A 15,873-nucleotide genomic window follows, 5' to 3' on the forward strand; every position below is an offset into this window, starting at 1 on the left:
AAGTATGTTCCTTTTCTTCGTTTTCCATCCATCTATTCAATACTACAAACCCCGTTTCCATATGAGTTGGGAAATTGTGTTAGATGTAAATATAAACAGAATACAATGATTTGCAAATCCTTTTCAACCCATATTCAATTGAATGCACTACAAAGACAACATATTTGATGTTCAAACTCATAAACTTTATTTTTTTTTTGCAAATAATAATTAACTTAGAATTTCATGGCTGCAACACGTGCCAAAGTAGTTGGGAAAGGGCATGTTCACCACTGTGTTACATGGCCTTTCCTTTTAACAACACTCAGTAAACGTTTGGGAACTGAGGAGACACATTTTTGAAGCTTCTCAGGCGGAATTCTTTCCCATTCTTGCTTGATGTACAGCTTAAGTTGTTCAACAGTCCGGGGGTCTCCCTTGTGCTATTTTAGGCTTCATAATGCACCACACATTTTCAATGGGAGACAGGTCTGGACTACAGGCAGGCCAGTCTAGTACCCGCACTCTTTTACTATGAAGCCACGTTGATGTAACACGTGGCTTGGCATTGTCTTGCTGAAATAAGCAGGGGCGTCCATGGTAACGTTGCTTGGATGGCAACATATGTTGCTCCAAAACCTGTATGTACCTTTCAGCATTAAAGGTGCCTTCACAGATGTGTAAGTTACCCATGTCTTGGGCACTAATACACCCCCATGAGTAGAATGTGTTGATGTTGGAATAGGTTGAAAAATGTGGTAGTTGTGCAACTTGGAAAAATGTCCCATTCATTTCAATGGGAACTTTGTGGTAATTTTGGAAGTGTGGGAAAAGCGGGATTTTTTGGAAAATGATGAGGAGCATGAATGTCCTGAATGAGCTGAATTGGTTGGTGTTGGAATTGTTTAAATCGGGTCAAGAGCTTTGAAGAATGTCCCATTCATTTCAACGGGAATTTCCCCAAAATTTGGGAATTTCGGGAAATGCGGGAATTTTTTTTGGAAAATGGTGAAAACTTGAATGTTCTGAATGAGTTGAAATTGTTGGTGTTGAAATTTTTTTTTTAAATGGGTTGAGAAATGTTGAAGTAGTAACCTGTTGAATTGAGAAATAGTATTACGGAATTCCTGGAATTTCCGGAAAACCAGGAATTTTTCCAGTTAAAAAAACAACATTGTTTTTTTGCCCTAATTAAGACGAATGTTTTGACGGTGGAACGGTTGAAATGCGTTGAAAAATGTGGAAGGAGTAGTCGCCAGAAAAAAGGGTGGAAATAGGGCTTTGGAAAACCTGGAATTCTGGAAAATCTTGGAATTTTTTTAAACTTTAAAAAAGGGTAGTTTGAATTTCCTGAATGAGCTGAATTGGTTGGTGTTGGAATTGTTTAAATCGGGTCAAGAGCTTTTTTTTAAAATGTCCCATTAATTTCAATGGTAATTTCCCCAAAATTTGGGAATTCCGGGAAATGCGGGAATTTTTTTTTGAAAATGGTGGAAAAACTTGAATGTTCTGAATGAGTTGAAATGGTTGGTGTTGGAATTTTTCAAATCGGTTCAGAAATGTTGAAGTAGTAACCTGTTGAATTGAGAAATGGTATTACGGAATTCCTGGTATTTTGGGAAAACCAGGAATTTTTCCAGTTCCAAAAACAACTTGTTTTTTGTCCTAATTAAGAGGAATGTTTTGATGGTGGAACGGTTGAAATACGTTGACAAATGCGGAAGGAGTAGTCGCCAGAAAAAAGGATGGAATTACGGCTTTGGAAAATCCTGGAATTTTTTTTAACTTTCAAAAAGGATAGTTTGAATTTCCAGGATGGCGGAATGTGTTGAAGTTGGAACGGTTTGAATCGGTTGAAAAATGTGGATACGGCGGAAATTTGAAAAATGGCCAACTTTATTTTGAATGGGACAAATGTCCTGGAAAACCTGGAATTCTGGGATATCCTGGAATTGTTTTAAACTTTGAAATTGGGTAGTTTGAATTTCCAGGATGGCGGAATGTGTTGAAGGTGGAATGGTTTGAATCGGTTGAAAAATGTGGATATGGCGAAAGTTTGAAAAATGGCCAACTTTACTTTGAATGTGAAAAATATCCCGGAAAACCTGGAATTCTGGGAAATCCTGGAATTTTTTTAAACTTTGAAAAAGGGTAGTTTGAATTTCCAGGATGGCGGAATGTGTTGAAGGTGGAATGGTTTGAATCGGTTGAAAAATGTGGATATGGCGGAAGTTTGAAAAATTACCAAATTTATTTTGAATGGGAAAAATGTCCCGGAAAACCTGGAATTCTGGGAAATCCTGGAATTTTTTTAAACTTTGAAAAAGGGTAGTTTGAATTTCCAGGATGGCGGAATGTGTTGAAGGTGGAATGGTTTGAATCGGTTGAAAAATGTGGATATGGCGGAAGTTTGAAAAATTACCAAATTTATTTTGAATGGGAAAAATGTCCCAGAAAACCTGGGATTCTAGGAAATCCTGGATTTTTTTTAAACTTTGAAAAAGGGTAGTTTAAATTTCCAGGATGGCGGAATGTGTTGAAGGTGGAATGGTTTGAATCGGTTGAAAAATGTGGATATGGCGGAAGTTTGAATAATGGCCAACTTTATTTTGAATGGGAAAAATGTCCCAGAAAACCTGGAATTTTTTAAAACTTTGAAAAAGGGTGGTTTGATATTTCAGGATGGCGAAATGTGTTGAAGGTGGAATGAATTGAATCGGTTGAAAAATGTGGATATGGCGGAAGTTTGAAAAATGGCCAACTTTATTTTAAATGGGAAAAATGTACCGGAAAACCTGGAATTCTGGGATATCCTGGATGTGTTTTAAACTTTGAAAAAGGGTAATTTGAATTTCCAGGATGGCGGAATGTGTTGAAGGTGGAATGGTTTGAATCGGTTGAAAAATGTGGATATGGCAGAAGTTTGAAAAATGATCAACTTTATTTTGAATGGGAAAAATGTCCCGGAAAACCTGAAATTCTGGGAAATCCTGGAATTTTTTTAAACTTTGAAAAAGGGTAGTTTGAATTTCCAGGATGGCGGAATGTGTTGAAGGTGGAATGGTTTGAATCGGTTGAAAAATGTGGATATGGCAGAAGTTTGAAAAATTATCAACTTTATTTTGAATGGGAAAAATGTCCCGGAAAATCTGGAGTTGTGGGAAATCCTAGAATTTTTTAGACTTTGAAAAAGGGTAGTTTGAATTTCCAGAGTGGCGGAATGTGTTGAAGGTGGAATGAATTGAATCGGTTGAAAAATGTGGATATGGCGGAAGTTTGAAAAATGGCCAACTTTATTTTGAATGGGAATAATGTCCCGGAAAACCTGTAATTCTGGGATATCCTGGATGTGTTTTAAACTTTGAAAAAGGGTAATTTGAATTTCCAGGATGGCAGAATGTGTTGAAGGTGGAATGGTTTGAATCGGTTGAAAAATGTGGATATGGCGGAAGTTTGAAAAATGGCAAACATTATTTTAAATGGGAAAAATGTCCCGGAAAACCTGGAATTCTGGGATATCCTGGAATTTTTTTAAACTTTGAAAAAGGGTAGTTTGAATTTCCAGGATGGCGGAATGTGTTGTAGGTGGAATGGTTTGAATCGGTTGAAAAATGTGGATATGGCGGAAATTTGAATAATGGCAAACTTTATTTTAAATGGGAAAAATGTACCGGAAAACCTGAAATTCTGGGAAATCATGGAATTTTTTTAAACTTTGAAAAAGGGTAGTTTGAATTTCCAGGATGGCGGAATGTGTTGAAGGTGGAATGGTTTGAATCGGTTGAAAAATGTGGATATGGCGGAAGTTTTAAAAATTACCAAATTTATTTTGAATGGGAAAAATGTCCCGGAAAACCTGGGATTCTGGGAAATCCTGGAATTTTTTTAAACTTTGAAAAAGGGTAGTTTAAATTTCCAGGATGGCGGAATGTGTTGAAGGTGGAATGGTTTGAATTGGTTGAAAAATGTGAATACGGCGAAAGTTTGAAAAATGGCCAACTTTGTTTTGAATGGGAAAAATGTCCCAGAAAACCTGGAATTTTTTAAAACTTTGAAAAAGGGTGGTTTGATATTTCAGGATGGCGGAATGTGTTGAAGGTGGAATGAATTGAATCGGTTGAAAAATGTGGATATGGCGGAAGTTTGAAAAATGGCCAACTTTATTTTGAATGGGAAAAATGTCCCGGAAAACCTGGAATTCTAGGAAACCTGGGAATTTGTGGGATTTGTCAAGGGAAAGCCCGCGATTCCCGAAAAGGCTGAACAGTTTGAAGTTGGAACAGCTTGAATCAGATGTAAAATGTGGAATGTAGAACGCGCCAAAATCTGGAGAAGAAGAAGAAAAAAAACATGCTTTGGAGCATTCACTCAATTATTTGATTGCTTTATTGTCTGTGAACGCAAGTTCCCCGTGCTGCTCCGTCCCCTGCGCACAAAGCAAGAGTAACGAGGATTAAATGTTGTCGGAGCCTACCTGCCGCAGCAGCTGTGTGCAGGGAGCGCCGTAAGTGCTCATCACCCCAGCAGGCGCCGCTTTCACTCGGACACGTCACGACTGGTCCTGCTCCCGGCAGTGATTGATTCATCGGTCTGCTGTTTGGCCGCCATTATTCCCACATGGATGGCGGCAGGAAGAACGTTTGAATGTGTGTTCAATGTGTTCCAACACCGTAGCAGTATTGGCCGATACGATATCAGCATGAATCATACATATTGGTGTTACAAACCCTGTTTCCATATGAGTTAGGAACTTGTGTTAGATGTAAATATAAACGGAATACAATGATTTGCAAATCCTTTTCAACCCATATTCAATTGAATATGCTACAAAGACAACATATTTGATGTTCAAACTCATAAACTTTATTTTTTTTTGCAAATTCCAATGCAACACGTGCCAAAGTAGTTGGGAAAGGGCATGTTCACCACTGTGTTACATGGCCTTTCCTTTTAACAACACTCAGTAAACGTTTGGGAACTGAGGAGACACATTTTTGAAGCTTCTCGGGTGGAATTCTTTCCCATTCTTGCTTGATGTACAGCTTAAGTTGTTCAACAGTCCGGGGGTCTCCCTTGTGCTATTTTAGGCTTCATAATGCACCACACATTTTCAATGGGAGACAGGTCTGGACTACAGGCAGGCCAGTCTAGTACCCGCACTCTTTTACTATGAAGCCACGTTGATGTAACACGTGGCTTGGCATTGTCTTGCTGAAATAAGCAGGGGCGTCCATGGTAACGTTGCTTGGATGGCAACATATGTTGCTCCAAAACCTGTATGTACCTTTCAGCATTAAAGGCGCCTTCACAGATGTGTAAGTTACCCATGTCTTGGGCACTAATACACCCCCATACCATCACACATGCTGGCTTTTACACTTTGCGCCTAGAACAATCCGGATGGTTCTTTTCCTCTTTGGTCCGGAGGACACGACGTCCACAGTTTCCAAAAACAATTTGAAATGTGGACTCGTCAGACCACAGAACACTTTTCCACTTTGTATCAGTCCATCTTAGATGAGCTCAGGCCCAGCGAAGCCGACGGCGTTTCTGGGTGTTGTTGATAAACGTTTTTCGCCTTGCATAGGAGAGTTTTAACTTGCACTTACAGATGTAGCGACCAACTGTAGTTACTGACAGTGGGTTTCTGAAGTGTTCCTGAGCCCATGTGGTGATATCCTTTACACACTGATGTCACTTGTTGATGCAGTACAGCCTGAGGGATGGAAGGTCACGGGCTTAGCTGCTTACGTGCAGTGATTTCTCCGGATTCTCTGAACCCTTTGATGATATTACGGAGCGTAGATGGTGAAATCCCTAAATTCCTTGCAATAGCTGGTTGAGAAAGGTTTTTCTTAAACTGTTCAACAATTTGCTCAGGCATTTGTTGACAAAGTGGTGACCCTCGCCCCATCCTTGTTTGTGAATGACTGAGCATTTCATGGAATCTACTTTTATACCCAATCATGGCACCCACCTGTTCCCAATTTTCCTGTTCACCTGTGGGATGTTCCAAATAAGTGTTTGATGAGCATTTCTCAACTTTATCAGTATTTATTGCCACCTTTCCCAACTTCTTTGTCACGTGTTGCTGGCATCAAATTCTAAAGTTAATGATTATTTGCAAAATCAGTTTGAACATGAAATATGTTGTCTTTGTAGAATATTCAACTGAATATGGGTTGAAAATGATTTGCAAATCATTGTATTCCGTTTATATTTACATCTAACACAATTTCCCAACTGTTATGGAAACAGGGTTTGTATTTTGTAGTGTGGTGTGGGAGAAAATGGTCAGGGGAAATGTGTCAAACGGAGAACAATGGCAGCTATACATGCAAGTAAAAACGCTGCAGGACTGCTTGTATCGCACATGATATCGCACACAAGTAAACTGCAGGACTGCTTGTAGCCATTCACAAAATGAAGAAAGTCAACTTGGATGTGCTTTAGAGTAGTCTGTGTTCGGCCTGTATCGCAGTACAGATGTTTTATTCATTGCAAAGAAGAAGAAAGTGAGTTAATCCTTTATTGTTGTGCAGTGGAAGCCCGCGGAGGGAATATTGACAACATCGGAGGTGGATTATCCTCCAGGCGGCGTTGGGAAGATCTGAAGCCGCTCAGCAACATTTGGGGTTTGGTCAGGTCGATGCAATTGATGCGTTTGAGGCTTCCACACTAAAGCAAGTCTAATGACCAGTTGAGTAGCCGCTTTGTTTGTGGAGAAGAGGCGGGGCTGTATCAATGGACGCTTCCATAAATATCACATGCTCCGTCCTCCCTGGTGACAATACCCCCCACAGGGAGATCATCTCAGACTAACAGCTGATGGCAGACCTGATCAATAACTCTTTCTTTCCTTTCATCAATCCATTAAAAAAAAAAATGTTTTAGGCCATCTCCATGCAACCAAAAGGAGCTTTTATAGCCTGTTTTGAATTTTTTAAAATTATTATACCAAATAATACATTGTATTATAATACGTCTGAATCGAATCGTCACCCTCGAAATCAGATCTAATGGTTAGGTGACCAAAAATATACAAAACCCAAAACCAGTGAAGTTGGCATGTTGTGTAATTTGTAAATAAAAACAGAATACAATGATTTGCAAATCCTTTTCAACTTATATTCAATTGAATAGACTGCAAAGACAAGATATTTCATGTTCACACTGAGAAACTTAATTTGTTTTGGCAAATAATCATTAACACATTGCAAAAAGGTTGTCACGGGGGCATATTTACCACTGTGTTACATGGCCTTTCCTTTTAACAACACTCAGTAAACGTTTGGGAACTGAGGAGACACATTTTTGAAGCTTCTCAGGTGGAATTCTTTCCCATTCTTGCTTGATGTACAGCTTAAGTTGTTCAACAGTCCGTTGAACTCCCTTGTGCTATTTTAGGCTTCATAATGCGCCACACATTTTCAATGGGAGACAGGTCTGGACTACAGGCAGGCCAGTCTAGTACCCGCACTCTTTTACTATGAAGCCACGCTGTTGTAACAAGTGGTTTGGCATTGTCTTGCTAGAATAAGCAGGGGCGTCCATGATAACGTTGCTTGGATGGCAACATATGTTGCTCCAAAACCTGTATGTACCTTTCAGCATTAATGGTGCCTTCACAGATGTGTAAGTTACCCATGTCTTGGGCACTAATACACCCCCATACCATCACACATGCTGCCTTTTACACTTTGTGCCTATAACAATCCGGATGGTTCTTTTCCTCTTTGGTCCGGAGGACACGACGTCCACAGTTTCCCAGAACAATTTGAAATGTGGACTCGTCAGACCACAGAACACTTTTCCACTTTGCATCAGTCCATTTTAGATGAGCTCGGACCCAGCGAAGCCGGAGGCGTTTCTGGGTGTTGTTGATAAATGACTTTTGCTTTGCATACTAGAGTTTTAACTTGCACTTACAGATTTAGCGACAAACTGTAGTCTTCTGAAGTGTTCCTGAGCCCATGTGGTGATATCCTTTACACACTGATGTCGCTTTTTGATGCAGTACAGCCTGAGGGATGGAAGGCCACGGGCTTAGCTGCTTACGTGCAGTGATTTCTCCAGATTCTCTGAACCTTTTGATGATATTACGGAGCGTAGATGGTGAAATCCCTAAATTCCTTGCAATAGCTGGTTGAGAAATGTTGTTCTTAAACTGTTGGACAATTCGCTCACGCATTTGTTGACAAAGTGGTGACCCTCGCCCCATCCTTGTTTGTGAATGACTGAGCATTTCATGGAAGCTTCTTTTATACCCAATCATGGCACCCACCTGTTCCCAATTAGCCTGTTCACCTGTGGGATGTTCCAAATAAGTGTTTGATGAGCATTCCTCAACTTTCTCTGTCTTTTGTGCCACTTGTGCCAGCTTTTTTGAAACATTTTGCAGGCATCAAATTCCAACATGAGCTAATATTTGCAAAAAATAACAAAGTTTTCTAGTTAGAACATTAAATATCTTGTCTTTGCAGTCTATTCAATTGAATATAGGTTGAAAAGGATTTGCAAATCATTGTATTCTGTTTTTATTAAGATTTACTCAACGTACCAACTTCACTGGGGTTTGTAAAACACTGATATCGTGATACAGTTTTCAGCCTGTATCTTCTTCAATAACCATATTTCCTGCTTCACACCTCTCGCTGCCCTCGAGGACTTTAGTTTTATGACGGCAGGTGTGTCACGTAGAGTGTCGCCGGCTAAGTGACAGCTGTGACACGCTCGGCTGCCGCCACGCGCTCCTCCATCATCCCGCATCAGCTGGCAGCGTGTCGCTCGGCCAATTAAAGCCACCGTTTCCACCTGCCAGATCGCTCGTTCACACAATGCGCTTATTATTGTGCTCGCAGGAGTCTGCACAGCTGCGATGCAGTTTGTCATCTTTTGGAGAACTTCATGCACGGCTCCAAATATTGTAAGAGACTTCCCAGTCAAGTTGTACACGCTCGTTGTTGAATACATTAGTGGCTAACTGAGTGTCAAACTTTGTGATACTGATATGGGATACACATGCGAAATCATAAAAATAAAACAAGTATGGGATGATATAGAGCAGCTACACAATACACAAAAGCACACCAGCGAGACCAGGGGTGTCCAAACTACGGCCTGCAGGCCCAAATGCGTCTTTGATTTGGACCGCAAGATGGCACAAGTTCAATAAGCAATATGGTGTATTCATATGATACAGAAATACCTGCGGTCCAACAGCGGCCGTTTTGTAGCCATCTAGTGGCCAAAGAAAGTAACTCAAACATTAACTGTACACAGCATAGCATTTACTTATATGACCCAATCCAAACAACCTTCCCTAGTCATGGTGCAAGAAAAAAACAAAATCAACCAGCACAAAAATTAAACAAACGTGGTCACATTGAATGCTGTAGATATGAATAAAAAAAAACATCCATTCAACAAAAAAAAAATTATATATATATATATATATATATATATATATATATATATATATATATATATATATATATATATATATATATATATATATATATATATATATATATATCAAAATTACACCAGTTTAAATCCATTACAAAGCATGATGCAAAACACTCTCTTCACACTTATCCATGTTTGGCACATTTTAGCTGCTTGATATTTCTGATGAATTAAATAAACCTAAAGGACGTCGTAATGGAAGTAAACAATGTAGGAGTCCAACTTTCACTTACTCTAAATAACGAATTAAATTATAATAATTGATTTCAGTTCCAGGCCAAATTTCAGTCCGATAGCAGCCAAATTGTCAACGTCTAGTGGCCAATGAAAGTAACTCAAACATTAATTGTACACAGCATAGCATTCACTTATATGACCCAATACAAACAACCTTCCCTAGTCATGATGCAGGGGGAAAACAATTAAACAGTACAAAAATTAAACAAACATAGTCACATTGAAGGTTGTAGAAATTAATAACAAAAGTAACTCAAATATTAACACTAGAAGTCCCAGCATTTTTCTGTCTACCTAGAAGACCCAGAGAGGGGTCATTTGGCCCGACGCTTTTCCCGAATACACTAATCACTCATTTTGTTATGGTAATGAGGCTGTTAGGGGCAGTTTGTCTAGGTAGACAGAAAAATTATACATGTGGGAAATGCCGAAAGGAGCAATGGCAGTGCCAGGATTGTGAGTGACTGCTCAAATGTATGTCAGTCACGTTTACATGGACATGGTTTTTCATTCTTTGTAAATATGCTTTTTTCTTTGTAAATTTTTTTTTTTAAACTATTTTTGGCACACAAAAATAACAATTGCTTCTGCAACAACCCTCCACACCAAAACTGGGAAAACAGTTGCTTTTTCATTCTTTGTAAATATGTTTTGTTTTGTATTTTTTTTAACAATAAATGTCAGAGTGTTGATCCCTTCATTCTGTTGATCCTTGCAAAAACACACACAACCTACCTCAGAACTAAAGCTTGAGCTGTAAGGTCCCCTCCCCCACACAGGCTCAAGTGGCCCCCTGCCGTGTGCCACTAACAGCCACATTTTCATAACAAAAGGAGTGTCCACAGGGGGGACTAGGGGTCAAATGACCCTCTTGTGGGTTTTCTAGGTAAAAAGGTCAATTGACCCTTCTCTGGGACTCTGAGTGTTGTGTAATTGGACCCAGTTTAGCATGCAATTATATCACCAAATCCAAACAACCTTCCCTAGTCATGGTGCAGAAAAAAAAATCAACCAGCACGAAAATTAAAGAAACATGGTCACATTGAACGTTGTAGAAATTTATTGAAAAAAAAAACATCCAATCAACATTTAAAAAAATATATTAAAAAAATTACACCTGTTTAAATCCATTACAAAGCATGATGGAGAAAAATGCAAAACACTCTTTCCACACTTACCCATGTTTGGCACATTTTACTTGCTTGATATTTCTAATTGATTACAAAACGTTAAGGAGGACGTCATGGAAGTAAACGATGTAGGAGTCAAACTTTCACTTACTTTTAATAACCAATTAAATTATAATTTTTAAGTTCGGTCCCAGGCCAAATTTTAGTCCGATTGCGGCCATTTTGTTACCATCTAGTGGCCAATGAAAGTAACTCAAACATTAATTGTACACAGCATAGAATTCACATATATGACCCAATACAAACAACCTTACCTAGTCATGATGCAGGGGAAAAAAATCAACCAGTGCAAAAATTAAACAAACATGGTCACATTGAATGTTGTAGAAATGAATAACAAAACGTCCAATCAACATTAAAACATTTTATTTTTTAATAATCTAAATGACACCCGTTTAAATCCATTACAAAGCATCATGGAGAAAAATGCACAACACTCTTTCCACACTTATCCATGTTGGCACATTTAAGCTGCTTGATATTTCTAATTGATTAAAAAACCTTAAGGAGGTCGTCATTGAAAGTAAACGATGTAGGAGTCCAACTTTCACATACTCTTAATAACCAATTAAATTATAATTCTTACTTTCGGTCCTAGGCCAAATTTTGGTCGCATTGCAGCTATTTTGTCGCCATCTAGTGGCCAATGAAAGTAACTCAAACATTAATTGGACACAGCTTAGCATGCAATTATACGACCCAATCCAAACAACCTTCCCTAGTCATGATGCCAGGAAAAAAAAAAATCATCCGGTGCAAAAATTAAACAAACATGGTCACATTGAACAATGAATAACAACACGTCCAATCAACATAAACAAATATAATACCCATGTTTGGCGCATTTTAGCTGTTTGATATTTCTGATTGATTGAAAAAAACTTTCAGGAGGTCGTCATGGAAGTAAACGATGTAGGAGTCAGACTTTCACGTACTCTTAATAACCAATTAAATTATAATTATTAAGTTCGGGTCCCAGGACAAATTTTGGTCCAATTGCGGCCATTTTGTCGCCATCTAGTGGCCAATGAAAGTAACTCAAACATTAACTGTACACAGCATAGCATTGACTTATATGACCCAATCCAAACAACATTCCCTAGTCATGGTGCAAGAAAAAAAAAATTAACTAGCACAAAAATTAAACAAACATGGTCACATTGAATGTTGTAGATATGAATAAAAAAAACCATCCATTCAACAAAAAAACAAACCAAAAAAAAAAATATATATATATATACACTGCCGTTCAAAAGTTTGGGGTAACCCAAACAATTTTGTGGAATAGCCTTCATTTCTAAGAACAAGAATAGACTGTCGAGTTTCAGATGAAAGTTCTCTTTTTCTGGCCATTTTGAGCGTTTTAATTGACCCCAAAAATGTGATGCTCCAGAAACTCAATCTACTCAAAGGAAGGTCAGTTTCTGTAGCTTCTGTAACGAGCTAAACTGTTTTCAGATGTGGTGAACATGATTGCACAAGGGTGTTTTCTAATCATCAATTAGCCTTCTGAGCCAATGAGCAAACACATTGTACCATTAGAACACTGGAGTGATAAGTTGCTGGAAATGGGCCTCTATACACCTATGTAGATATTGCACAAAAACCAGACATTTGCAGCTAAAATAGTCATTGACCACATTAGCACTGTATAGAGTGTAATTTTCTTTAAAGTTAAGACTAGTTTAAAGTTATCTTCATTGAAAAGTACAGTGCTTTTCCTTCAAAAATAAGGACATTTCAATGGTGACCCCCAAACTTTTGAACGGTAGTATATATATATATATATATATATATATATATATATACATATATATATATATATATATATGTATATGTATATGTATATATATATATATATATATATATATATATATATATATATATATATATATATATATGTATATGTATGTATGTATATATATATATATATATATATATATATATATATATATATATATATATATATATATATATATATATATATATATGTATGTATCAAAACTACACCTGTTTAAATCGATTATAAAGCATGATGGGGGAAACATGAAAAACCACTCTCTCCACACGTATCCATGTTTGGCACATTTTAGCTGCTTGATATTTCTGATGAATTAAAAAAACCTAAAGGACGTCGTCATGGAAGTAAACAATGTAGGAGTCCAACTTTCACTTACTCTTAATAACCAATTAAATTAGAATAATTGATTTCAGTTCCAGGCCAAATTTCGGTCCGATAGCAGCCAAATTGTCAACGTCTAGTGGCCAATGAAAGTAACTCAAACATTAATTGGACCCAGTTTAGCATGCAATTATATCACCAAATCCAAACAACCTTCCCTAGTCATGATGCAGAAAAAAAAAATCAACCAGCACGAAAAATTAAAGGAAACATGGTCACATTGAACGTTGCAGAAATTTATTGAAAAAAAAAACATCCAATCAACATTTTAAAAAATACCTTTAAAAAATTACACCCGTTTAAATCCATTACAGAGCATGTATGGAGAAAAATGCAAATCACTCTATCCACACTTACCCATGTTTGGCACATTTTAGCTGCTTGATATTTCTAATTGATTACAAAACGTTAAGGAGGTCGTCATGGAAGTAAACGATGTAGGAGTCAAACTTTCACTTACTTTTAATAACCAATTAAATTATAATTATTAAGTTCGGGTCCCAGGCCAAATTTTAGTCCGATAGTGGCCATTTTGTCGCCATCTAGTGGCTAACGAAAAAAACTCCAACCTTAATTGTACACAGCATAGCATTCACTTACATGACCCAATCCAAACAACCTCCCCTAGTCATGGTGCAGAAGAAAAAAAAAGCAACCGGCACAACAATTCAACACACATGGTCACATTGAACGTCGTAAGAAATGATTTAAAAAATAAAAAAAAAAAGTCCAATCAACATAAAAAAAAAACTTGGTCGGGTTGTGAACACAAGCGGCTTCCGTTTTGTTTTTTTTTTGTCACGCTCAAACTCGTCTTTCTTCCTAATTCCTCATTTCTCTCTTCCCCTACAGTGAAGCCAACCGTCATAGACGTGGACATATTTGTCAACAGCATCGGACCCGTGTCCTCCATAAACATGGTAAGTCACATGACCATTTCACAAAGTGTTCTGATTGGCCAGTGGCATGTCCTGAAAATGGGATAAGATGATTAGGTATTATATTTGCTTTAAGCTCGCATTCAGATAAGCTAGCATGTATCATTTTTGTTAACAATCATCGTACTCAACTCAGGGTACTTTATTTTAAATCATCTTTTCACTATTGATAAAATATAGATTTTTTAATTATTATTGAATCTGCCTAGGTAAGGGTACCGTTTACATTGGAACCGATACGGTGCCAATTACCGGTACCTGGCAATCGATACCGGTACTCATCCGTATCAATTTTCGGTGAGTGTTAATAAATTAATCAAATTAAAATCTTATTTTTATTGCAACATTAAAAAGAAGCTGATTATGATAACTGCTGTCCAGTTGTTACATCTTGTTTTATTATCATCATATTATCAATTGCAATATAACATTAAGTTGCAATTACAGTTGCAAGACGTTAGATGGCAGCAGTGTATAGTTTATGGTGTGTTGTTTTTGTTGTTGTTGCGCCCTAAAAAGTGTTAGTACTGTACGTATCGTACTTATTACGCACCAGCTGTTTGACGTGTGTCTTAGTTGTAGTTTTCATTAACACATTTGGAGGTGCTGAAATCGCCATGTAAAATCGCTAATGCTAATCAGTAACATGTCATTAGCAAAGCCAATAGATATTAGCATCAAGCTAGCACATTTTTGGAAAAGTGGAGCCTTACTTTACTTACGTTGGAGCGTTTGTTTTTTTTTGAGTCAGTTAATTTGTCGGCATTTAAAACGGCAACATTACGTTAGTTTGGCTGAGTGCGCTCTCAGTGCTGCTGGAGTGATCGCCAAAGTGCAAAGACACATGACACCGTTGGATTTTACGTGAATCGGTGCTTGGTAGGGCCGATTGACCAAAAAAGTACCGGATCCGGTACACATCCCTACATTTGCCCAACTTTTGTGACACAAATATAATATGAACCACGTCTTCTGGGCGATATTGTGATCTAGACCTGATCCAATTGCAAGAAAATGCATATTGCAAGAAGTTTTTCCCGTATGGGGGAGATATTATTGGTTGATTGGCAACACTAAAATTGGTGAACGTGAGTGTGAATGTTGTCCGTCTGTCTGTGTTTGCCCTGCGATGAGGTGGCGACTTGTCCAGGGTGTACACCGCCTTCCGCCCGATTGCAGCTGAGATAGGCTCCAAAGACAAGCGGTAGAAAATGGATGGCTGGAGATATTATCAACATAGTGTATCTAGCATATAAAAACAAATGCTATTAAAAAAAGTAGCAGAGATCAAAACAAATCAGTTGAATTAGTTTTAATTAGCCGTCTTAGCCAGCTATAAAATTATAAAGTGATCTTGCTGATTCGACAATAAGTATTTTTTTATTTCTGACGGTCCTAATATGTTGCCTTGCACACGCACGGAGTGTTTTTTCTGCTTCAGCTTTGCAGCCCGGTCTCGCCTCCACGTGATCACATTGCGAGTGCTAAGTGATTATACAAACCCCGTTTCCATGTGAGTTGGGAAATTGTGTTAGATGTAAATATAAACGGAATACAATGATTTGCAAATCCTTTTCAACCCATATTCAGTTGAATGCACTACAAAGACAAGATATTTGATGTTCAAACTCATAAACTTTTTTTTTTTTTTTGCAAATAATAATTAACTTAGAATTTCATGGCTGCAACACGTGCCAAAGTAGTTGGGAAAGGGCATGTTCACCACTGTGATGGCGCTCGTCCTCAGCACCATGGACAGCGGCGGTGATCTTTTCTCCTGCAAGCGCGCTGGCCACACCTCCCCCACAGTACCGTTTTTTCCGGATTGTAGAGCGCTTCGGTATATTAGCCGCTCCCGCTGAATTTTAGGAGAAAAATA

The 15,873-nt window shown here is 38.0% G+C and overlaps 1 protein-coding gene across 4 annotated transcripts in view; it reads left to right on the forward strand.

The window, feature by feature from the left end:
* The window catches only part of LOC133644664 (gamma-aminobutyric acid receptor subunit gamma-3), a 150,698-nt gene that overhangs the window by 56,514 nt on the left and 78,311 nt on the right, over window positions 1–15,873 (forward strand). For all 4 annotated transcript variants that reach the window (XM_062039338.1, XM_062039340.1, XM_062039339.1 and 1 more), the window contains one exon: window positions 13,909–13,976. In XM_062039338.1, coding sequence (XP_061895322.1) covers window positions 13,909–13,976 — 68 coding nt within the window. The remainder of the gene's footprint in view (window positions 1–13,908; window positions 13,977–15,873) is intronic.

The sequence above is a fragment of the Entelurus aequoreus genome, linkage group LG27 (assembly GCF_033978785.1).
Source record: "Entelurus aequoreus isolate RoL-2023_Sb linkage group LG27, RoL_Eaeq_v1.1, whole genome shotgun sequence".
NCBI classification, from domain to species: Eukaryota; Metazoa; Chordata; class Actinopteri; order Syngnathiformes; family Syngnathidae; genus Entelurus; species Entelurus aequoreus.